Raw genomic sequence first — 24,422 nt, forward strand, 5'->3', positions numbered from 1 at the left:
CAAGCTGATGACACGATTTCCAAACAGCTGGTGGAGCAAGTCGATGGTTTCATATGCAGTGTGCGATGGGGCACCGACCTGCATGAACCATGCAAGTCTGAGTTGGCCTGGAGACAGGAGTTGAGCGAGAACAGCGGGGAATCGGCGTAAGGCCTCGTGGTACCGCTCGCCGTTGACTGTCACCATCTTCGCATTGGTGTCCTCGAACCAATACGGTCCCGTTATACCCCATCTGGCATTGGGTGCGCAGAAGCAAGTGGACTTGGGGCCATTGAGAGACATCTCAGACACCTCCTCAGGAGGCTAAGCAACCCCAGAGGATGTTGTTGTGATTGTTGATAGCTCATTCAAATCAAAGTGTGCTTCATCACTGAACCACAAGGAGTAGATTCAATTTGGGTACCTTTCCATTCAGTCACTGAACCAATCACGTATCGTTACTCAGCTTGCCATGTCATTCAGAGTTTGCTTATGCTTTACAGATATTATGAAGGGGGCGAGCTTGAGTTCAGCAGTGAGAATGCGCCACACGGATGAGGCTGAGATCACCAGTTCTCGGGAACACCAACGGTGGGATTTCTTAGGACTTTCAATAGCAGAATCTCTCACAAGATCAATGTTCTCTTGGTCCTTGATAACACTTGGTGGGTGGCCATTGTTGCCTTTATTTTGATTTTTCACACTTCCATGTACTTGGAAGTGCTCCCCACACTGAATGCTCCCATGAGAAGGTCCATTATGGGTGTTAACATCGTAATACTGACAGCAGCGTCGGTGCACCTGCACAGAGGATTTTGTCTCAAACCACAAAGTCACGATTTTCACTTTTTGTTCCATGATGAACACCATAGCTGACATAGGGTCCTACTGACTACTTGTTAGAAATGGCATTCTACTACTACCATAACCTGAAAGAGAGAAGGTTATAGCATTAGAAACAACAGAATATCAGGCTTCTCAAAAGGTCCACTTTTTTGAAACATCAGGTGCGTGTGCGTGCGTGCGTGCGTATGTATATGATCAGATGCACCTCCTGACTGTTGTGGTGAGCATTGCCGCCGATTATGTCTCACACGGTAAGACCGCATAATCCACACAGAGCAACTGTCTGTCTGCCACCCAGATGATTGTTCCTGCTAATGCAAACCATTCAACCAGAAGGCACATGATGTGATCGGCAGGCAAATCGAAACATGTGGAGTGTGACGAGCACTCCCCTGATCCCCATTGGACACTGTGGTGTAGGACTGTGTCCAATGGGGATCAGGGGAGTGCTCATCACACTCCACATGTTTCAAAATATCTCACCATATATGCATCTGCTGCCTTATAGATAAAGTGTATATGTATGTATATATGTATATATATATATATATATATATATATATATATATATATATATATATATATATATATATATATATATATATATATATATATATATATATATATATATACATACACACACACATTTTTGAAATGGTTTCATTCAGAAATTTCAGCTTGTGGTCTCGGACAAATATAATCTTGGAAAAGTAACATTTTTGATGACAATGCAGCTGCACAGGATTCTGATTTCCCCATCGGTGAGGTGATGCCTCTTCCTGGTTCTCCTGGTGTCTGCGAGGGGTCTGTTGGGGGCAGTCCAGATGACGGGGTGCTGGGCGGTATAACGCTCGTTGGCTGTGCGTCCGTGCAGTGCAAGAGCCTGCAAACCGAGAGTCCATCCTTTGGAGAGTCTCCAAGTGCTGACAGTGATGCTGGTATGATGCGGTGGGGTTTTTAACGATATAACATTCCAACTTTTAAAGTTAACATTCCAACTCGCATGTTGGAAGGGGACAGAATTGAGCTCTGCAGTGTGATATACAGTACTCTAAGGTTTCCTTTTGCTTCTACGACATTGGACCTTTGGGCCACTCTTACGAAATAATATCTGTGAAGGCTTATGTCTGTGGACAGGATAAACAATATATTTTATCAATTAGAGTTCGAAGGTCTATCTTTACCAGAGCCACTGCATTCGACTGCGCTCACACCATTGATAAGACGTCTTGAAGCACAATTAAACCCAGCAATAAATACTGACGTAATCTGATATTTAAATATATTTTATCCAAACACGCATTCAGCAGTGCGCCAAGTCGAACAAATTTTGACAAAATTTCCGTTTGAGAGACTGCGTAACGCTATGCATCGGTGGAAGTACTTGTGGAAATGACGGCACATCACCAGTAGACAGTTACTGAGCCACCAGTACCATATAGGAACAAGCCTCCCCTTTGCAATGGATTTTTCTGCTGGAATATAACCATATTCTTTTGAACCGGAATACAGTGAAATGTTGCAAAAGAATGTTCAAACTGCATTGACTTCGGAGGAACAAAATGTCTGATAGTGACAGTGTGGAGGAGAATGTGAGCAGAGAGAGAGCTTGGACAGGTGTGCATGCAGACATTGTGAAGGACTGCTTGTGTTGCCAGCACTGGGATTTATTACACGACTAGCAGGGACCTGTGGAAATTCCACGTAATGCAAAATGTGAATTCAAGTCCTCAACTCGACCCCCCCCCCCTCACAAACCAAAAGTCCTCAACCTTCACTTCCCAACCCCAAGTCCTCAACCTCTGCCTCCCAACCACAAGTCCCAACCCGAAGGCGTCGATCCTCTTTGCACTCCAAACCTTCAAACCCCCTCCCCACCCATCACGGTCGTCTGTCCAACTCGCAATCTCATGAGATGCGCGGAAAAGATGTGAATACAAAGATCCGACACCAATTATCCTCTTCTTGATGCAAATATACACATTGTTGAAAGTAAGCAATGACATGGTTTAAGCCCTGCTTGAGAGAATGCCACATAGAAATTTGGGTGGTATATAAGTAAAACAGACCGCTGCCTCAATTTCTGAGACTGATCTTCAAAAGGCCCATGACGTCTTGGCTCAAATCCTTTCAACTATCACTTTGTTAGTTTTACAAGTTAGGGAAAACTTACAAGGAAGGCATGACAATCGTGAACATGATAGCTCCAAGATGTCTTTGGCGTCCAACATGGAAACTATGAAACCTAGCAGCCTGAAACTTTGCATGCATACTAAGGGAACTCCAAGGAAGTGCATGAGTGAAAATTGGGTGTTTGGGTTAATTAAAACACCCCCTTTTGAAGATAATGAATCGCGTTATTTAATTATATCCTTTATCAGGCACATCCTTGGACACCTCACTCTCGATGGGGGTCTTGAGACATCTTTGTCGGTTACCTTGCTGGAGACTTAGTTCGCGATTTTGTTTGGCCTGCTCAACAATGCCTTGAGTTGGAACAGGCCGCAACGGTTTATTAACGATAAAGCACTCAAAATGTTGTTTGTTGTTTTTTTTTTTCACTTTCCTCAGTGATATCAAATTCCTGATCTTCATACCCACGAATCATTGTATTCATCACTTTTGTAAGTGCTCAAGTTTTCCAATCAGGAGCTTGGAGCAATTTCATGCATTATATTGTTACAAATTTGGGAATTCGATTGCACAAAACATACAGGTTCCTTTAGTCAGCTATGTCGATAAGTGCTTGTTCCCTAGATAGCTTACCTTCCATTGTTTAAATGTTTAGAAATCTATTAGATGCGCTGTGGATCGATTTAATAGCTAGGGAGCGAACAATGGAGACGTCCCTCCCCCTCTTCTGCGAAGAGGAAGAAGAGCCCTCCCGTCCTGAATCACGGGACGCAAACAACTCCCTCCCACCCGTGGTTGAGCAGGGGATGGAGCACGAGGGGATGAGTCACTCCGGGCGCGGGGGAGGGGGCGCAGAAGGATAAGAGGAGATCCTTTGCTTTGTTCGGGTTCGGAGTGAGGGAGTCGTTCAGCAGGCCGTCGGGTCCTGTTTGGCTTGGGTTCGGGTTGAGGCTTTTGGAAGCTCTTTGCTTCTGCTGAGTAGTTGTTCAGCAGGCCGTCGGGTCATGCTTGGCTCGGGAGAGCTTTTAACTTCGAGCTGCTTTGTTTGGAAGAGAGTTAAGCTGGTTGCTCGGCTTGAGCTGCGAGTGGTGGCTTCTTCTTCTTCTTGGTTCGTGGAGCTCTTTGTTCTCCGTTTGGTTCCCGGCTTGGTGCGACTCATCGACCTCATCTTGGATGTGGTTCCTCGGGGAAGTGGCGCATCGACGGGAAGGATCGGCGCCTCGTCTCACCAGCACGTGTTGAGAAGCGCGGGAGGATTCGCTGGAGCTCGGGAAGGATCGCGGCTCATGGCGATTGGATCCAGCTCGCTCTCACTGGAGCCCGGTCCGAACAACTTGAAGACCACACGAGGTGGAGAGGTTCGAGATAGGTTCTGGGTTTCAGCTCACCTGTCCTCCGAGCTGGAGCTCGTTATTAAAGGCCTCAGCCACCATTTCTTGGGTGTGTGTGTGCGTACGTGTGTCCGTGGGCCCGTCTAATAAGTAGGAAATTGTTAAGTGCTTTGTGTGCTGTAAATGTTTGCATTGCATTTTGTATAGTCGGTATAGTTCTGCTCTTACGTGGTTCCCTAGTTCCCCATTATACCCCAATTGTTAAATGTTTTCAGCTCGTCGCGTCGTTTCTTTCATTGACTGAGCATTTCGTGTGTTGGTAGTTAGAAAGCCATTGGTTTGCCGTAAAATGGGGACATTTGGACCGACGGTTCTCGGCGATTAAGCAGCTCGGAATCGCGCACAGGACAGGCTCGCCTCAGCGGTTTGTTCCGTCGAGGGTGGAATATCCTGGTAGTTGGATCACGTGGGTATTTAGGTACATTGAAGATTCGCAATCGACCCTACCCCACGTGGTCTGCCCATTGGCGTATTTCGGTTCTTGTACAAGGACTCGTCGACTCGGACTTATCCGAGCGGCGATCTGTATTCCGGGCGATCGGTCGGGCCGACTCGACTTGCGGCTCCGTCAGAGCAGTCGGCTCGCGGCCGACGCACCGGTGCCGTAACAGTGGTTGTCAGAAGTGGAGATACGAACCCCTCCGCCTCCGTAGCAAAATTTACGGATTCGGATCAGGGGTATACGGAGCAACCCCCCCCCCCCGTGTCCCCAAATTACGAGCGTTATAAATTTTATTCCCAGCACACAAAATGTTCAGCCAAGGCGAGTTGAGCCAGGTGGGTAGTGAGGTGGATGTGGAGTTAATGGAACCAGAGGCCCAGGACGAATTCACCGTGCAGGATCATTCCCCACAACCAAAAACAGAGCGCAAGATGGGCGCGGTGGCGGGGGCGGCGGCTTTTGACACCCCCCCCCCTCCGTCAAAATCCTTCCCCAGTCCCCAGAGAAACTGCGACCCATGAGGGCGGATCGGTTGCGCCGAGTTCGTTTGAGATGGGCCAGTTATTTGCAATACTGACAAAAATGAACAGCAAAATGGAAGAGATGGTTGCAAACATGCAGGATCTGCAGGGCGATTTTCAAGCCACAAATGACAAAATGGATGGAATGGAAAACAAAATGGATGCAAATATGCAGACACTGAGGGGTGAAATGCAGAGCATGCGATTGAATCTCCAGCAGGAAACAAAGGGGGAATTGAAGGCAATAGGGACGGGCACAAGAGGAATCATGGCGGCGCCACGTGTTGGAGCGAACGAGCTAGGGGGGAGTGTGGATTGTGTCGGTCCCGCAATGGAGATGGGCGAAGTCACAATAACAAGGGAGACGTGTTGGGCGAGACTCGTGGAGGTGACAGAGAAAATGACGGTGACAGAGAGGGAAAATTAAATGGGGTGACTAAGACGTGTATGGCGAGACACGTAGAAATGAGGGACATAATAAAGATGACGAAGGAAATAGAAATAACAGACACGGGAGATAGAGGCGAGAGGGGGTGAAGTGGACGAAACTATTGACGAACACACACACATGGAGGTAGTGGAGGTGAGCTGGTGCATTGTGTTGGGACCCAGTGCAAGCAGCCGGAGAGCCTCCTCCAGGAACAAGGGGAGGGATTGTGCCCCCTCGAGGCGGATCGCGACGAGGTGAGTCCGGTTGAGCCTTGCGAGGTAGAGGGGGCGAGTGCTGTGAATGGGTGCACGCGCAGCTTGGGGGGGAGGGGGTATGGAGACCCCGGGAGCGCTTGAGGTAGCGCAAGTCCCCAGCGTGGTCGTCCCGGTGTGTGTGTGGTTACGAGTGTGGTGACATGCTTGCTGGAAAGCACGCATTGTGTAAGTGTTATGGCGTGTGTAAGCGATTTCCCCGTGTGTGAGTGAAACCCCGTGTATGGAAGAAGCACGATGCGCGAGTGAAAAGGTGTTTAAGGGAGAAGCGCCGTGTGTGAAAAACCGCGTGTGTGAGGTCACGGTATGAAAGAAAAATGGCAGTTGGTATGCGAGAGGGCACAACCGCGTGTCCGAGTGCCATGGTGGAGTGTGTGAGCGTCAGGGTGCGTGTGAGAGTGCGACAAAGACTGTGCCTGATGAGGGACAAAGGCCGTGTAGCGGCCGTAGTGGTTTCGAGGACCGTGCCGGATTGGCACAGCAGCGCGCGCGGGGTCCGTACCGTGCTTCGCACGAGGCCGCCACGTGCGCACCTGCGCGAGTGAAATCCGGTCCGGAAACGCACGCGGTGCATGAAGCCGATCCCGCGGACGGACAGAAGCTCGGCTGGAATTGTGAATTTGATTCGGACAGATTCTCCGGGCGAGTGTGTTTGTAAAGCTCCATGTGGCCTGCGCCGTGCGTTCTGTTCGCAGAGCGTGTGAAGCGGTTTCCCCGATGCGCTGAGCGTACCCCGGCTTGCGCGAGAGATCGCGCAGGTTCGGGGTGCGAATGACGTCATCGGAGATTCCGCGGCGCGGGTTACGGACGAGCAGAGCACATGTGCTCACGTGGGGAACCCCTCGAACCATGAGGCTTGCTTTGGGGTGCGCAGTGACGTCGTGGCTGCATGGTTGAAATCCGGCAGAAGGGAATCCCTGCCGGATGTTACCGTCCAAGGGGACGAGGTGCGCGAACAGCTGCCATGACGTCACGGGCAGGTTGGGAATTTCCGCGCTGGTGTGCGCAGGAAAAAAAAAAGAAGCAAGCCTCGCCACTTCGAGTGGACACGAGCCCCAGGCAGGGGGTGGAAGACCCTCCCTGTTAGGGGGCACAGGAATTCAACTAGTTAGGGGGATGGGTTAGAGTTAGTTAGACCGGCTTCATGGGGACGTGAATTGTTCCTCATGGAGTCCGTGGAATGGATTAGTTAGAGGGATTTCAGTTTAGATTTAGGAAATGGGAATTTTTGGAGACACGGACAGACTGGAAATGTGTAGTGGAGACGTAGCTTAGCTACGTAGAGTAAATGGAACGTGCATGAGTTTTAAGGGATGACGAGGGAGCACGAGTTATTCAGGGGATTTAATTAGGAAGGATGGCAGTATCGAGTGTTGGTGTGAGTTGTGAAATGGAAAGTGCATGAGGAATGAGTGTGGGACAGCAGGCCCAAGTGTGTGAGTGGAGTGAATGTGATATGCATGGTGCGATGACTGATTGGGGGGGAGGAGTGATTCCCACCCAAGTGACCCTGGGGTCAGTTTAATGTTAGTTAGTGGGTTATTCAAATTTACTAACAGGAGCTCGTTTTGTTGTTGGTGTCGAGAGAAGGCACGAAACCTGTTTGAAGGGGTGCAAGAGTTCATGGACCGGCTGGGAGCGTGGCTGTGGAAAGGTGAGTTTTGGTTAGTGGGCACCCCGGGCACCGGACTCGTCGGCCAGAGTAGCCCAAGGGCCCAAGAGGGGCCGGGATAGTGTAGTGGGCACGGGCGATCTGACGGAAACGGGACCCGTAGCGCCAGAATGCCACGGGGGCAGTGTATTGGGCACAGGCGACCCTCGGAAAGGGACCCGGGGCATCAACACACCACGTGGGCGTCGGAGGGGGGCAATGCCAGAGAGGGCAACCCCCCGCGTTGTAGGGAGCAGCTCGGCTCGGAGGCAGCCTGTGGGCCTGGGGGTGCCATGGTTAGAGTTCGGCAGAGGGGGAGTTCCTGCCAGTTGAGCCACGCTGCCCAGCCAGGAAATTGTGCGAGGGCACGAATGAAAATTTGAGGGCAAGGCCCAAATTTATAATCGACGGGAATCATGGTTTTTAGAACCGATAGCTTTAAAGTGTTAGGCATTTTTGGAAAGCCCCGGGGTAGTTTCAGGTTAATGAATGTTAGGGTTGATAGGAGATGTACCCCTTCGCACCATACATCCCTTCACTCGTTGTAGGCCGCTGGACTCACCTTGGTAGATCGCTGAACTCTGAGGAGGCCATTCTGAGGCTTTTTTGGGCCTCGAGACAGGATGCTATTCTCTCCCTATTCCCCTCCAGAGAGGGAACGTAGGGGTTGGGAGTAGGCTCGGCTGACAGGATAGGTTAGCCAGACAAAGACGATAAAGGGGGTTAGGAAAGACAACTATAAAAGGGAAATAAAAATAAAGAGGGGATAAATTTTGTTGTGTTGTGTGGCAAATTAAGGGAGTGAGTATGGACAGTGACAGGCAAAGGCGATAGAGTGGGGGGAGACAGTAGGCTAGGTCCGAGCCCGCCTTCAAAGCGGCCGGCACCACCGCACTCGCTCCAGACCTGATGGAACCAAGCTTCACCTGCCGGCCTGTTGTGCTGCAGCCGCCTGTTCTGCATGGGCTTGCCTTGCCATGCCTAGTTTGCCTGCCTCTGCCATGACCCCATGCCTGCTAGCCCTTGTTTGCATTTGCCTCTGTGTCCATCCATCACCATGTGCGCCAGGAACATCCAGTTTTGCAAGGACTGCCCTGCAGGCAGCCCGTGCATCCATCATGCTCATTTGTGTTTTGCGACCATCTCCATCCATTCCCCTGCATCAATGAACTTTGAAATGACTTTTACCTTCTCCCCTTTCACAGATCACAAGTCCTGGGCCATGGTTAAGTAATGGATAAGTCAAATGAAAATTGTAAATACGTGGAACCTCACCTGCATGTTTGTTTTAGCGCCGGCAATTTTAGTTAAGTTGTCCGAATGAGTCTGTGAGAGTTTGTTTAGTTAGTTACGCAGCGCATTAGGTTATTTATTTTTGGGACACGTATAAAGAAATGTCGCACTCAGGGATCCGAAGGTAGAACGTACTAGGGGAAAACTTACACATGCTGGTCACACGAAAATTTGACAACTGGGGACGAGTCTGTAAAAAGGGGAGGAGGTAGTGTTACGAATTTGGAATTCGATTGCACACAACATACAGGTTCCTTTAGTCAGCTATGTCGATAAGTGCTTGTTCCCGAGATAGCTCACCTTCCATTGTTTGAATGTTTAGAAATCGATTAGATGCGCTGCGGATCGATTTAATAGCTAAGGAGCGAACAATGGAGACGTCCCTCCCCCTCTTCTGCGAAGAGGAAGAAAAGCCCGCCCGTCCTGAATCACGGGACGTAAACAACTCCCTCCCACCCGTGGTTGAGCGGGGGATGGAGCACGAGGGGATGAGTCGCAAAGGGCGCGGGGGAGGGGGCGGAGAAGGATAAGAGGAGATACTTTGCTTTGTTTGGGTTCGGAGTGAGGGAGTCGTTCAGCAGGCTGTTGGGTCCTGTTTGGCTTGGGTTAGGGTTGAGGCTTTCGGAAGCTTTTTGCTTCTGCTGAGTAGTTGTTCAGCAGGCCGTCGGGTCCTGCTTGGCTCGGGAGAGCTTTTTGCTTCGAGCTGCTTTGTTTGGAAGAGAGTTGAGCTGGTCGCTCGGCTCGAGCTGCGAGTGGTGGCTTCTCCTTCTTCTTGGTTCGTGGAGCTCTGAGTTCTCTGTTTGGTTCTTGGCTTGGTGTGACTCATCGACCTCATCTTGGAGGTGGTTCCTCGGGGAAGCGGCGCATTGACGGGAAGGATCGGCGCCTTGTCTCACCAGCACGTGTTGAGAAGCACGGGACGATTCGCTGGAGCTCGGGAAGGATCGCGGCTCATGGCCATTGGATCCAGCTCGCTCTCGCTGGAGCCCGGGTCCGAACAAATTGAAGACCACACGAGGTGGAGAGGTTCGAGATAGATTCTGGGTTTCAGCTCACCTGTCCTCCGAGCTGGAGTGTGTTATTAAAGGCCTCAGCCACCATTTCTTGGGTGTGTGTGTGCGTACATGTGTCCGTGGGCCCGTCTAATAAGTAGGAAATTGTTAAGTGCTTTGTGTGCTGTAAATGTTTGCATTGCATTTTGTATAGTCGGTATAGTTCTGCTCTTACGTGCTTCCCTAGTTCCCCATTATTATTAATAAATACCCCAATTGTTACATGTTTTCAGTTCGTCGCGTCGTTTCTTTCATTGACTGATCATTTCGTGTGTTGGTAGTTAGAAAGCCGTTGGTTTGCCTTAAAAGGGGGACATTTGGACCGACGGTTCTCGGTGATTAAGCCGCTCGGAATCGCGCAAGGGACAGGCTCGCCTCAGTGGTTTGTTCCATACGAGTTCCGTTGAGGGTGAAATACCCCGGTAGTTGGATCACGTGGGTATTTAGGTACATTGAAGATTGGCAATCAACCCTACCCCACGTGGTCTGCCCATTGGCGGATTTCGGTTCTTGTACAAGGACCCGTCGACTCGGACTTATCCGGGCGGCGATCTATATTCCGGGCGATCGGTCGGGCTGACTCGACCTGCGGCTCCGTCAGAGCGGTCGGCTCGCGGCCGACGCACCGGCGCCATAACAATATGATACGATTTTCCACGATCGACTCTCACGAACTAATTACAGTATATCATTGAAATATTATTTGAGTCTGGAGGATCGGATCATGTGGATTAAATAACTCATAATCTGGAGTGAAATCTGAAAATGTGAAGAAACCGGCAATGTTTTTTTTAGTTTTTACGGGTATGTGCCATGACCAATCAGCTTGCTATCGCTTGCCAAGCAAGCCGTTTCTTAACCATATAACTGGAGTGCTTGCTTGAGTGCTTAAGCCATTTGCTGAGCGCCCTGTAGTCGATTGAGGTGCAGTTCGTGTCCTGAACGGGATGTACAGGCGGCATTTGCTACGAGGTAGAGGTACATATGGCTAGATTGGTTATTTTATATGAACCGGGTGTGCTTTACAAAGGTTATATGTTTCTCTTTGTGAGTTTCAAAGCAAAATATTGCCATGTCCAGGTGGTTTTACCTACCCAGACGGATAGCCAAACGATTTCCCGGCCGAGATTCTCGGAGATTATGGCATGCGTGGGATGGGAGGGTGGCAAATGCCCATAACGGATGGAAGCACAGCACAGTGGTTTATCTCGAGCCCACAACAAATAGACAGACACAAGTAACTTGAATAAATATGCGGTTTAATGAAAATAAATCAAATATTTACAATGGTAATAATAATTCAAAGGGTAATAATAAAAACGGAACATGAGGTGAAGCTAAATATAATTTCAAGGGGCCTCCACACAGACTTCAATACAGACAAGGAGACAGATAAAACAAAGAAAAATCCCTCCTTTATCCCGGAACTTAGCTGTGTGCCCAGAGGTGAGTTTCAGAAGCTTGAAGGCCACCAAACCGTTTCGTCACTGCGCAGAAAAATGCACCCAAAATGGTGCCAAGCCGCTCTCTGGGCAGGAAAACATACAGGAGGCAATTCGGGTGGTAATACTCGACACCAGGGCTCAGAAACCGCCGTGCAACTTCTTTCGTTGATTGCGCTTGCCGATGCCGCTGCTCTGCAAAATGGTGCGGTCTCTTCCACCGATGGCACAACATGAGGCTTTGAGGCTGGTCTCATACGATCCAGCCAACAGTCAATGGCCAGTCTCGCTCCATCACGCGAGCCAATTCACCTCAGCATGAACACTAGAATCGTGTAGCCTTCTTCACCGTGTCGAGGGAAAGCCAGCCGTAATGCCCTTCTCTTCCACCCGCCATCTTCTCACTCGCTTCTGTCCCGCTCTCCTTCGTGTCCCACTCCGAACCTAATTCCCCTCCACTCTTCTCGCCCAATGTGAGACTGACCGCGATCATCACTCCCTCCTCTTCTCTCTGATGTTACGCCCATTAATCATCCACTCCGTGGTTTTGCTGCCTGCTTGAACGTGCAGCTCGGTTGTTGTTTTAAGGACGTGATCCCTTTTTATTCTCAGTCTTGAATTGCAAAAACATAGGAAAAGGTCACAAGGGCAATCACATACTGGGAGAAACATATCCTTAAACCCTACCTCATTAACACAGCACCACCTCCAGTGTGGTGACACGTAACACTTAAGCTCACAGTTTCCCGACTTGGTTTACATCGAGATGTCTCCTACACGTCCATGGACCAAGCGACTCTATTATACACTCCTATCTTTCCGATGAAATTCCTCCATCTACCCCATAAACGTAACGATATATTTGATAACACTATGTCCAAGCCATTTTCCACATTAACCTATTTTCTAAATTACGGAGCCAAATTTTTTTGCACCCATCACTCGACGATTGGCAGCACATGTCTTTGAAACGTCGATAATGCAACGTTGTTTTTATAATTTTTTTAATTGAAATCCCCCCAAAACAAGGGTGAAGGCGACTCAAGGTTTTTCGATTGGATACAGTACTGACTGTAGTTGGTAATCAGACTGACTCCAATGATTACCAAAAAATTGCCAATATTGGCCAAGTACAAATATATATATATATATATATATATATATATATATATATATATATATATATATATATATATATATATATTGTTGTGGTTACCAGATTCGCAAACCACCATTCAGGTCCCTTAGGTGAGGTATCTCGGTAAGTGCATGTGTAGTTAGGCCCAAACCCGTTGTCTAGTGGGAATACATGTCATTTATACGTGCTGCGACTTCAGGATAGCCGTTTTTCTTTTACTATCTTTATTTTGGACCAACCGCCATGATCACAACCACAACAACAACCACCAACCACAACGCCGCTTCACCACAACCGCCACGACCTTTACCGTCACAACTCGCCACCATCGCATCACCGTCATCTCGCGCCACTCATGGGCACCGATGCTGGACTCGTGTAGGGCGCACGTTGAACAGCGTGTACAAAATCACGGATTTTCTGCTTCAAAAACGGATCAAAAACGACACACGCCCACTTTTTGCCGTCCAATCGGTGAGCGAGGGGCGACTTGGCCCCGCCGCCAGGGCGATCGATATATGCAAATTTGTGGATCAAAAAGCCTTCACGCCCACTTTTTCTCGGGCCAATGGGGAGCGAGGTGAAAGGTCAAAGGGAGGGGGTCAAAGGCGAAGTTACGGGGGGATAAAAGGACGGTGTTCGTCAGTCAGAAGAGGAGTCAGCAGAACGAGAACGGAGAGTCGCAAAGGAGAGTCAGCAGAACGAGAACGGAGAGGTCGGTCGGAGAGTCAGCAGAACGAGAACGAGGAGTCGGAACGAAAGAGTCGCAAACAAGAACGGGTCGGAGAGTCAAGAAAAGCAGAGTCAGCAGAACGAGAACGAGGAGTCGGAAGGAGAGAGTCCAACGAAGAGTCAGGGTCGGTCGGAGAGTCAGCAGAACGAGAACGGAGAGTCACAAGAACGGGTCGGAGAGTCAAGAAGCAGGAGAGTCGGAAGCAGAGGGTCAAGACTTCGCGGGCGGTGGAGCTGCTCGTCGTGTGCGTTGGAGTCGGAACGGAGGGGACGAGCTGTGGAAAGGCGGCGACACCAGACGAGGGGGTGCTCGCGTCGTGCAGGAAGCTGCACCCGAGGGAGTCCGACAGCGCGACCTGGCCGAGGTGGAGACGCTCGTCGCATATAATAAAGATCCTCTATACCCCGAGCATCAGCAACCCCCTCCTGTTTCCCCCGCGCTGAGATAGTGCGACCAAGGGGGCCCCGTTCCCACCCCCAGCCAGGCACTGTCCACGAGGCCCGCGGGTTGCGGGGCCATCGCCGCTCCGCGTCTCATCACCAGACGGGTAGGCCCGACCCGGTCTCGGCCTCAGGCCTACCTCATTCTTGGGGGATTTCTTTTCCTTGGTTTTGGGTATGTGTTGTCGGCGCCGTCTGTGAAGTAGAATTGTATAAGTGTTGCCGTGTGCTCGGTAGTCGGTATTAGCTCTGCACTGTGTTTTCACTTTTATGTTTGCTTTTTGTGTAAATGGAATTGTGTTTTCTTTTTTTGTGTGCATTTGGTGGAATTGTATTTGTGTGCTTTCCGTTCGTCGCGAATAAATGTGCTTTATTGTTGAACTGTTCTCCCGCTTCGCTTCGTCTTTTCCCCCATTGAATCCCCATCTTGCTTCACGTAAAGGGTTGGTAGTGGGCTGAATACGCCCGATAATTAATCGAACCGTCGAGGTCGACGATAACACCGCTCGGTTATTCTGATAGTACGGAACGGGTCGCTTAAGTGGCCCGTGTCCGAAGTCGACCTGCGGCGAGGTGCGATCGCCCGGTCTACCCTCCGCGTGGGTACTTAGGTAGTTCGAATTTGGCGAGCAACCCTATCCCACGCGGGGGCTGATTGGCTCGATCGTGGTGAGACCGCAAGGTCCACCCGTGACTAGTTCCCGGCGTTAGTCCGAGAGGGTCACGACTGGATTGTCCGTCCGGTGGGCGACGTGCCGCGATTCGAGTTACGTGGCCGTCGCACGCCGGCGGGCGCGAAGACCGCAACACTGGTGTCAGAAGTGGGATACAAATCCATCGCCCTCTTCGCGGCACTGGTATCGGAGAACAGGAAAACGGGCTGTCCTGTCTCCGGCTAAATTCACGGGAATCGGTCCAGGGGTGAGAGAAGCGACCCCCGATTCCCTCCAAATTACGAGCGAGCAAATTAACCCTTCACGAGAAGCAAGATGGCGTCTCAAGGCGAGCGGGAGCCGGGGGTATTAGAAATGGATATGTGTAATAATGTAGAGTCCATGGTCCAGGATGGAATCCCCGAGCAGGAAATGTTGATTGTGCAGGAACACGGACTCGCCCAACTAAACCCAGAACCTGAAATGGGTGCGGCAGCGGCCGCAGAGTATGACACCTCCCCCCCCCCTCTCCACCAAAACCCTTCCCCAACCCTTGCCGAAACGGCTCAGCTGAGTGCATCCAACATGGCCCAGCTATGCGCCATGCTGGCGGCAATGAACGAAAAGATGAATGCGAAAATGATCGAAAAAATGGATGCAAACACAAATGAAATGAAAAACGAAATGAAAGGCATGAACGAAAAGATGGATACAAATACAAATGAAGTGAAAAACGAAATGAAAGGCATGAATGAAAAGATGGATACAAATACAAATGAAGTGAAAACGACGATGGATGCGAATACACAGCAAATGAGGGAAGAAATGAAAGAACTACGGGGTGAGACGCAGAACATGGGCCGATGCCTGCAGGCGGGCATGAAGGCCGTGACCAGGGAGCTGGGAATGGCGACTCCACGTGTGGGAGCAAACGAGCTGGGTGGGGGTGCAACGGCTGACAGGCCCGCGGTGGAGGCGGGTGAAAAAATAATTCGTGGAACGTGTTGGGCGAGGGTCGTGACGATGACCGAAAGGGAAAAATTAAATGGGGAGACCAAAACGTGTGAGACGAGACACGAGGTGACGACAACAGAAATAATAGTTGAGACAAGGGAGGTAAAGGGTGAAGAGTTGGCAGAGACACGGGAGATGGGAACGATAGAGGGAAGACTACACGATGAAGACGGGGTAAGTGACGCGCACGCACACACGGAGGTAGTGGAGGACAATGGGGGTGAGCTCGCGGAGCGTGTAGGGACCCGGTGCGAGCAGCGGGATGGCCTCCTCCAGGAACGAGGGGAGGGAGTATGCCCCCTTGAGGCGAGTCACGACCAGGTGAGTTCGGTCGTGTTTTGCGAGGTTGAGGGGACGAGTGCTGTGGACGGGTGCACGGAGAGCTTGGGGGGTGTAGAGGCCCCGGAGACCCTTGTGGGGACACGAATCCCCAGTGTGGTTGTCCCTGTGTGTGTGGTGCAAGGTGTGAGTGCGGCACCGTGTGTGGAAGAGACCGCGTGTGTGAGTGTCGCCGTGTGTATGAGTGAGGTACCGCGGGTGAGTGCCCCCGCGTGTGTGAATGAGGCACGGAGTGTGAGTGAGGCACCGCGGGTTAGTGCCCCCGCGTGTGTGGGTGAGGCACCGTGTGTGGAAGAGACCGCGTGTGTGAGTGTCGCCGTGTGTATGAGTGAGGTACCGCGGGTGAGTGCCCCCGCGTGTGTGGATGAGGCACGGAGTGTGAGTGAGGCACCGCGGGTTAGTGCCCCCGCGTGTGTGAGTGAGGCACGGTGTGTGGATGAGGCACCGCGGGTGAGTGTCCCCGCATGCGTGAGTGAACGGCTGTGTGCAAGGTCGCCGAATGCAAGGGAGACCGTGTGTGTGAGAGAGCGGTATGTGAGGGAGATGTCGGTTGGCATGCGGGAGCACGCAGCCGCATCTCCCGGTGTGAATGTGATGGAGTGGACTGTGTGCGTCGTGACACGCAGGTGTGCGTGGGTCGAATGGCGACGACGGCGACATGGGAGGAACGAAAGCCGAGTAGCGGCTGTAGTTGTTTCGCGGACCGTGCCGGGTTCACCCAGCAGTGAGCACGAGGTCCGTGCTGTGCAACGCACGAGACCGCCACGTGCTCGCTTGCGAGAGTGAAGTCCCGGTCCGGAAACGCACGCGGTGGATTTGCCGATCCCGCGGACGGACAAAGTTTAGGCAGGACTACGGATTTGGACCGGACGGGTTCTCCACGCGATCGTGTGTGTTAAGCTCCAACGGGCAAAGCACATGTGTTCGCGTGGGGAACCCCTCGAGACGTGGGGCTTGTGTTTTTTTTTGCGCACGGTGACGTCATGGCTGCACGTGTGGTTGGAATCCGGCAGGAGGGGTATCTCTGCCGGATGGTCCCGTCCAAGGAGGGACGAGGAACACGTGCAGCTGCATGACGTCACGGGCAGGTGTAAAGTGCGCGAGCTCTGAGTTGCTGCGCAGGTGCTGCGCATGGAAAAAAAAAAAAGAAGCAAGCCTCACTTTCGGGTGTACAGGATTCCTGGGCAAGGGGTGAAAGACCCCCTTGAGACTGGGCACAGGATGAAAACTAGTTAGGGGGAAGGGTTAGCTTAGCTAGACCGACTCCATGGGGCAGGGGTAAGTCCTCATGGAGTCCGTGGAATGGATTAGTTAGAGGGATTGTAGCCAGATTTAGGTTGGGAAATAAAATGATTTATTTGGAGACAGAGACAGACTTATGAATGTGTAGAGGGGACGTAGTTTAGCTACGTAGTGTTAAAAGGAACGTGCTACTAGTTTAAGGGACGACGTGGGAGCACGAGCTAGTTAGGGGGTGCAGTTAGAAGGATGGCAGAGTTCAGCGGTGTGTGTATTGAAGAGTTATGAGGTGAAGACATGATGAGTGAGTGAGGCCAGCGGGTCTGTGTGAATGGAGCGAATGGGGAATGCATGGTGCGATGAGTGATTGGGGGGAGGAGTGACTCCCGCCCAAGGGACCCCGGGGTCAGAGTAAAGTGAGTTAGCTGGGTTAGTCAAATTGAAAAATGGAGGTCGTTTTGCTGTTGGTGGGAAAGTAGGCTCGAGACCCATTTGGAGGGGTGCAGGAGCCCTGTTGACGGGCTTGGGAGCGTGGCTGCGAAAGGTGAGTATCGCTGAGTGGGTACCCCGGGCACCAGGCTAGTCGGCCGCGGTAGGCCATGGGCCCATGGGGGGCCGGGATAGAGTAGTGGGCCCGGGGCGCCATTAGCCGCGTGGGCAGTGCAGTGGGCACGGGTGACCCTCGGAAAGGGGCCCGGGAGGCCGGCCTGCCACGTGTGCGTTTCAGGGGAGGTGCCATGGGGGGCACTCCCCGGTGTTAGGGAGCTGGTAGGCTCGGAGGCAGTGTAGTGCCCGGGGGTGCCATAGCGGGAGATTCGGCAGAGGGTCGTGCCTGCCAGAGAGAGCCACGTGTCCCAGCCAGGAGACCGTGTGAGGGCACGGAGAGAAAATTGGGGGGCGAGGCCCGAAATTGTGAGGACACCAACACAGGCAACGGGAATCTGGGTTGTTAGAACCAATAGTTTAAGCGAGAGGCGCTTGTTGAAAGCCCCGGGGTAGTTTAACAGTTAAATGGATAGGGTAGATTAGGAGATGTACCCCTCCGCACCATCCATCCCCTCGCTCTCGTTGTGGGCCGCTGGACCCACTTGGGTTATAGATCGCCGAACTCTGGGGAGGCCATTCTGAGGCTTCGTTGGGCCTCGACACAGGACGTTAGCTCTCCCTTGTTCCCCTCCGGGAAGGGAACGTAGGGGTTGGGAGTAGGCTAGGTGACAGGATAGGTTAGCCGAACAAAGACGATAAAGGGGGTTCGGGGACGATTTATAAAGGGGAAGTAAAAATAAAAACAACAAAAAAATAAGTTGGGGCTAAATTGGGGTTTGACAAATTAAGGGAGTGGGTATGTACAGTGACAGGCAAAGGCGATAGGTTGGGAGGGAGACAGGTAGGTAGGTCCGAGCCCGCCTTCCAGTGGCCAGCACCACCGCACTCCCTCCACCAACCTCCACTGAACGGCAAAGGCTAGCCAACTCCATCGGCTGGCCGTGTTTTGCTTCAAGGCGGAGGCCGGCCAACTTGATCGGCAGCTGTTGTGTTGCTGCAAGGCCTGTGCCGGCCGGATCATCTGCAGCTGTGGTACTTCAAGGCCTGTGCCGGCCAGTTCATCTGCCGGCTGTGTTTGCCTGCAGCGGCCTTCTTCTGCGGGCTGTGTGTTGCCTGCACCTTTGCCATGCCATGCCCACTGCCCATGTTCACCAGCCCCGTTCAATTTTTGCTTTGCCCCCCCCCCCTGTTCATTTCCATGTGCGCCAGGATCAAGGCAACAGTTTGCAAGCTGCGAGAACTGCCCTGTTGGCAGCTACAACACGGGCCTGCAGTGGCGGCCCGTGCACCGTGTTTGCGTCCATCCATTCATGCATCCATTCGTTGTGCTCATTGCGTGTGCCACTTGAGCTGGCACGGAGACTGCGTTTGTGCAGCCCATGCACCGTTGTGGTTCACTGCGTTCAGTTCGAAAGGGAAGGCCTTGGACTGCGTGTGAGCAGCCAGCCACGTTCCCTGTCACCTGCATTGTTTGAGCCAGAGACTGCATGCGGGCAGCCTGGCTCCCTGCTAACTGCTTTCTTTTTGCAGAGTTCATTGATCCTGGGCCATGGTTTAGTGTAAAATTTGTAAGTTAAGGTAAGATGTACTGTAAATATGAGTGCGCCCCCGGCATGTCTGTCTAGCGCCGGCAATTTTATTTAAGTCGTCCGTGTGAGTGAGTTTGTTTAGGTAGTTACGCAGCCCTCAGGTTATTTATTTTGGGGACACGAATACCATGAATGTCGCACTCAGGGATCCGTAGGTAAAATGTACTAGGGGAAAACTACACATGATGGCACACGAAAATTTGACGACTCGGGACGAGTCTGTAAAAAGGGAAGGGGGTAGTGTTGTGGTTACCAGATTCGCAAACCACCATTCAGGTCCCTTAGGTGAGGTATCTCGGTAAGTGCATGTGTAGTTAGGCCCAAACCCGTTGTCTAGTGGGAATACATGTCATTTATACGTGCTGCGACTCTTCAGGATAGCCGTTTTTCTTTTACTATCTTTATTTTGGACCAACCGCCATGATCACAACCACAACAACAACCACCAACCACAACGCCGCTTCACCACAACCGCCACGACCTTTACCGTCACAACTCGCCACCATCGCATCACCGTCATCTCGCGCCACTCATGGGCACCGATGCTGGACTCGTGTAGGGCGCACGTTGAACAGCGTGTACAAAATCACGGATTTTCTGCTTCAAAAACGGATCAAAAACGACACACGCCCACTTTTTGCCGTCCAATCGGTGAGCGAGGGGCGAATTGGCCCCGCCCCCAGGGCGATCGATATATGCAAATTTGTGGATCAAAAAGCCTTCACGCCCACTTTTTCTCGGGCCAATGGGGAGCGAGGTGAAAGGTCAAAGGGAGGGGGTCAAAGGCGAAGTTACGGGGGGGATAAAAGGACGGTGTTCGTCAGTCAGAGGAGAGTCAGCAGAACGAGAACGGAGAGTCGCAAAGGAGAGTCAGCAGAACGAGAACGGAGAGTCGCAAAGGAGAGTCAGCAGAACGGGAACGAGAGAGTCGCAAACAAGAACGGGTCGGAGAGTCAAGAAAAGCAGAGTCAGCAGAACGAGAACGAGGAGTCGGAAGGAGAGAGTCCAACGAAGAGTCAGGGTCGGTCGGAGAGTCAGCAGAACGAGAACGGAGAGTCACAAGAACGGGTCGGAGAGTCAAGAAGCAGGAGAGTCGGAAGCAGAGGGTCAAGACTTCGCGGGCGGTGGAGCTGCTCGTCGTGTGCGTTGGAGTCGGAACGGAGGGGACGAGCTGTGGAAAGGCGGCGACACCAGACGAGGGGGTGCTCGCGTCGTGCAGGAAGCTGCACCCGAGGGAGTCCGACAGCGCGACCTGGCCGAGGTGGAGACGCTCGTCGCATATAATAAAGATCCTCTATACCCCGAGCATCAGCAACCCCCTCCTGTTTCCCCCCGCGCTGAGATAGTGCGACCAAGGGGGCCCCGTTCCCACCCCCAGCCAGGCACTGTCCACGAGGCCCGCGGGTTGCGGGGCCATCGCCGCTCCGCGTCTCATCACCAGACGGGTAGGCCCGACCCGGTCTCGGCCTCAGGCCTACCTCATTCTTGGGGATTTCTTTTCCTTGGTTTTGGGTATGTGTTGTCGGCGCCGTCTGTGAAGTAGAATTGTATAAGTGTTGCCGTGTGCTCGGTAGTCGGTATTAGCTCTGCACTGTGTTTTCACTTTTATGTTTGCTTTTTGTGTAAATGGAATTGTGTTTTCTTTTTTTGTGTGCATTTGGTGGAATTGTATTTGTGTGCTTTCCGTTCGTCGCGAATAAATGTGCTTTATTGTTGAACTGTTCTCCCGCTTCGCTTCGTCTTTTCCCCCATTGAATCCCCATCTTGCTTCACGTAAAGGGTTGGTAGTGGGCTGAAAACGCCCGATAATTAATCGAACCGTCGAGGTCGACGATAACACCGCTCGGTTATTCTGATAGTACGGAACGGGTCGCTTAAGTGGCCCGTGTCCGAAGTCGACCTGCGGCGAGGTGCGATCGCCCGGTCTACCCTCCGCGTGGGTACTTAGGTAGTTCGAATTTGGCGAGCAACCCTATCCCACGCGGGGGCTGATTGGCTCGATCGCGGTGAGACCGCAAGGTCCACCCGTGACTGGTTCCCGGCGTTAGTCCGAGAGGGTCACGACTGGATTGTCCGTCCGGTGGGCGACGTGCCGCGATTCGAGTTACGTGGCCGTCGCACGCCGGCGGGCGCGAAGACCGCAACAATATATATATATAGTGTGTTTGTTCATAAAGCAAAACATATTCTCTCTGCTAACTCCCCTACGCCCACCCCTCTCTCCCTCTTTGTCCTATTCTCGCATCTCTCTCGCATATATATATATATATATATATATATATATATATATATATATATATATATATATATATATATATATATATATATATATATATATATATATATATATATCTCTCTCTCTCTCTGTCTCTGTCTCTGTCTCTGTCTCTGTCTCTGTCTCTGTCTCTCTCTCACCACCATATCCCACTCTGTCCCTATCTCCGGACAGTGGTTATGTCCGGGCGGTGTTTGTCTCTGGACGGGAGTTTCTCTCCAGGCGGTATTTATTGAATGACTGGTAGAACATGGATTTCAGACATTATTTTGTTTCCATCTTCACTGTCATTCTATGCAGAATCATTTTGATGAGACAGTATGAATCGTAATTAACGCTCCACCGCACGTCTGCCTTCCCTTCCCCCACCCATCCTCACTCTCCCTCCCTCCTTGCTCCCCCTCCCTCCTCTCCCCCCAAACCCCCTTCTTTCGCCCCCCCCTACGATTCCCATCAGAAAAGCGATGGGTGGTATTTTCTCGTTAAATAATAAGTCGTGGGTGGAATCTGGCGAACTGTCCAACCAATGTGTGGAACCGAATGTTGCCGACACACGTAAATGAATAAGCGTATTATTATCAAGATAAATTTAACGAAAACGACTGTTCTTGTTTAACTCTAGTTCCTGGGGCCAAGCACATGGCGAACCCAGACATTTTGGTTGCTCTTTTCATTAATTTGTTGAAGTGAAAGTTGGTGCATGATACTTTGTGAGTCGGGCGATTTGGGACACGATACTTTGCAAGACAGGTATGGTTCCATTTTCTTACGTTGATACTCCCCATGTACATATAGAATGCCCAAGAAAACCCTTGCCGTAACATTGTTTACCTTTCTCGTGTCACGTTTAACAGCCCTTGCCTCTCTGCTCGTCAGTTTTCAGAGCTTTGTGTTGTAAAACAATACGCATCTTCTATCAATGCTTTCATTTTCACGTTTTATCCCAACAGATCAGTCTGTCATTGTTGCTTTCTTTGAAAACACCAAGGCTCGAAGTGATCTTCACAAACTATTATGTGCCTTCCAAGAGAAAATTTGTCAACAGTATGGCCAGTTCCTGTATTGTGAAGCCACTTCTTTGCTAATTCTCTTGTCTGGATATTTATCCGTATTTGGGATCTGGAAAAGGCTTTTACTTCACTTTCCTCTCTTATCGACATGACCGTGCACCTGACACTACGGCGTCGTGCTTTCTGTACCAGCGATCACTCTTTCTCCTTCAAATTTTGTGTTTTGTGCATTCGTTCGGGAAAATGAATAGTCGTTATTTTTCTGTCGACGCGCACACACTCTCATCAGTGATGGTCCAACCACGGCCACATATTGCTGATGCAGTCTCAACAGGAATAAAATTTAAAATCGAGCATAAATTTGCACAGGTGAAACCATTCTCAATTGTTCTGTGTCCATATGTTACGGTGTGGCCCAACTGATGCAATGCGCAGATGACCGTAGTTTGGCCGACATGCCAAAGATCGAACTCTTTGCTATACTCGAGGGCTGCGATCTGAGATCGCTGATGGTTCCCAGTCCAGCCAACTCGTAATACAAGCCAATTGATCGCACTTTAAATTATGGTTCATCATGAAAGCAGAACACCGTGGACTTCAAGATTAAACACTTAATGCCCCCCTCCAGAAACCATAAAAATCCAAAGAAAGGCCAAGAATGCTCATCAAAGGGAAGAGAGAAAGAGAAAAAGAGAGAGACATACAGACAGGAAGGCCAAGACAGAGGGAGGTGGACAAACAATGGGTGTGGGGAGGAATGGGGGACAGGGGAGGATGCAATGGGGTGGACAAGATGGGTACAGACGGAAAAAACTGGAAAGTTGGAAGGAAGGAGGGATGGGGTGGGTGCGGGGCAGCGGGAGGAGTAGGGCGAACCCCGGTAGAAAAGATCGTGGTTTTAGATGGGGAATGATCTGAGATGGTGGTGAACAGTGGTCCTGAAGACCTGAAGGGAAGAATGAGATTAAAGGATGTGGAAGTTGGCTCCACAGGCATGAAAAAGAGGAACAAATGAGTGGAGGTGAGCAGTGATCCTGGATTTAGGGAGTTACACCAGAAGGGGGTAGATGGTGAACCGTGTGCGCCCTGCAGAAACCAGGGGGAAAGGGGGGGGGGCGGCAAGCAAAGCAATAAAAGGTTTGGCTGAAATGGTCATTAAAATAAAATTAAAATCTCTGGCTCCATGATTCATAGTTGTGTAGCTGATTTTGCATACCCCCTAATATCTCCTCCATTATGTGGAGAATGAACATAAAGTGATATTGCTATAAAACTCATAACATGATGGGATGTGCCAGCAACAGCCTTGGTGACAGAAGAAGCGACAGAGGCAACGGAGGGTGCAGACGGGGAACCAGAGGTTGCACCTGTGGCTGGAGGTCTGACCAGGACTGGACCGTGTACGGAACACGTCTTCACTGAACAGCAGGGGACGCCAGATGGCAGCACCGAGGGCTCTCCAGGGTACGAGATCTGAAGGTCACGCCAGTGCCTTGAGGTTCTGTTGATCTGTGAACGACATTGGAATACGAATGAATATTATTGATATATTTCTTTTATTTTACATACTGTACCACCAAGTAGTCTTGAATGCCATACTGAGGGAAACACAGGAGTATGGCTCATTGGAACCTTTTCATGGTTATTTTTCTTCTTCTTCTTCGTTCATATGTAGCACAAAGCTGTGGGGTCATGTCATTGGCTGAGGGTGAAGTTGTGCTCCTGTTGCAATGCCCTTTGCTGGAAAGAGCAGGGATTTGTAATTTGGCCATGGTTCGCCTACTCTTTAGTGAAGGACACCGTAGGATCTTTAACATCCACCAACAAATGCCAGCAGATGGGACACCCATTTATCATCCAACTGATGGATGCAACACACACACAATCACCCTTCCTGTGAAATACCAGGATGACAGTTTATAGATGGGTCGGGATTTGACCTCAGGCTCGACGCGTTAGAGATGGGGCAAGTGTGCGTACCTCTTAAGCCATCC

At 51.1% G+C, this 24,422-nt stretch overlaps 1 protein-coding gene across 19 annotated transcripts in view; it reads left to right on the forward strand.

The window, feature by feature from the left end:
- MAPK8IP3 (mitogen-activated protein kinase 8 interacting protein 3) overlaps positions 1-24,422 on the forward strand; it is a 59,630-nt gene that overhangs the window by 27,569 nt on the left and 7,639 nt on the right. For 18 of the 19 annotated variants that reach the window (XM_085863092.1, XM_085863090.1, XM_085863099.1 and 15 more), the window contains 2 exons: positions 1,560-1,763; positions 23,727-23,892. In XM_085863092.1, the coding sequence (XP_085719218.1) occupies positions 1,560-1,763; positions 23,727-23,892 (370 nt within the window). The remainder of the gene's footprint in view (positions 1-1,559; positions 1,764-23,726; positions 23,893-24,422) is intronic. The other variant, XM_085863093.1, reaches the window with a different exon arrangement.

This window comes from Eptatretus burgeri, chromosome 17 (genome assembly GCF_056783735.1).
Source record: "Eptatretus burgeri isolate ZD-2024b chromosome 17, Ebu_testis_v1, whole genome shotgun sequence".
In the NCBI taxonomy this organism is placed as follows: Eukaryota; Metazoa; Chordata; class Myxini; order Myxiniformes; family Myxinidae; genus Eptatretus; species Eptatretus burgeri.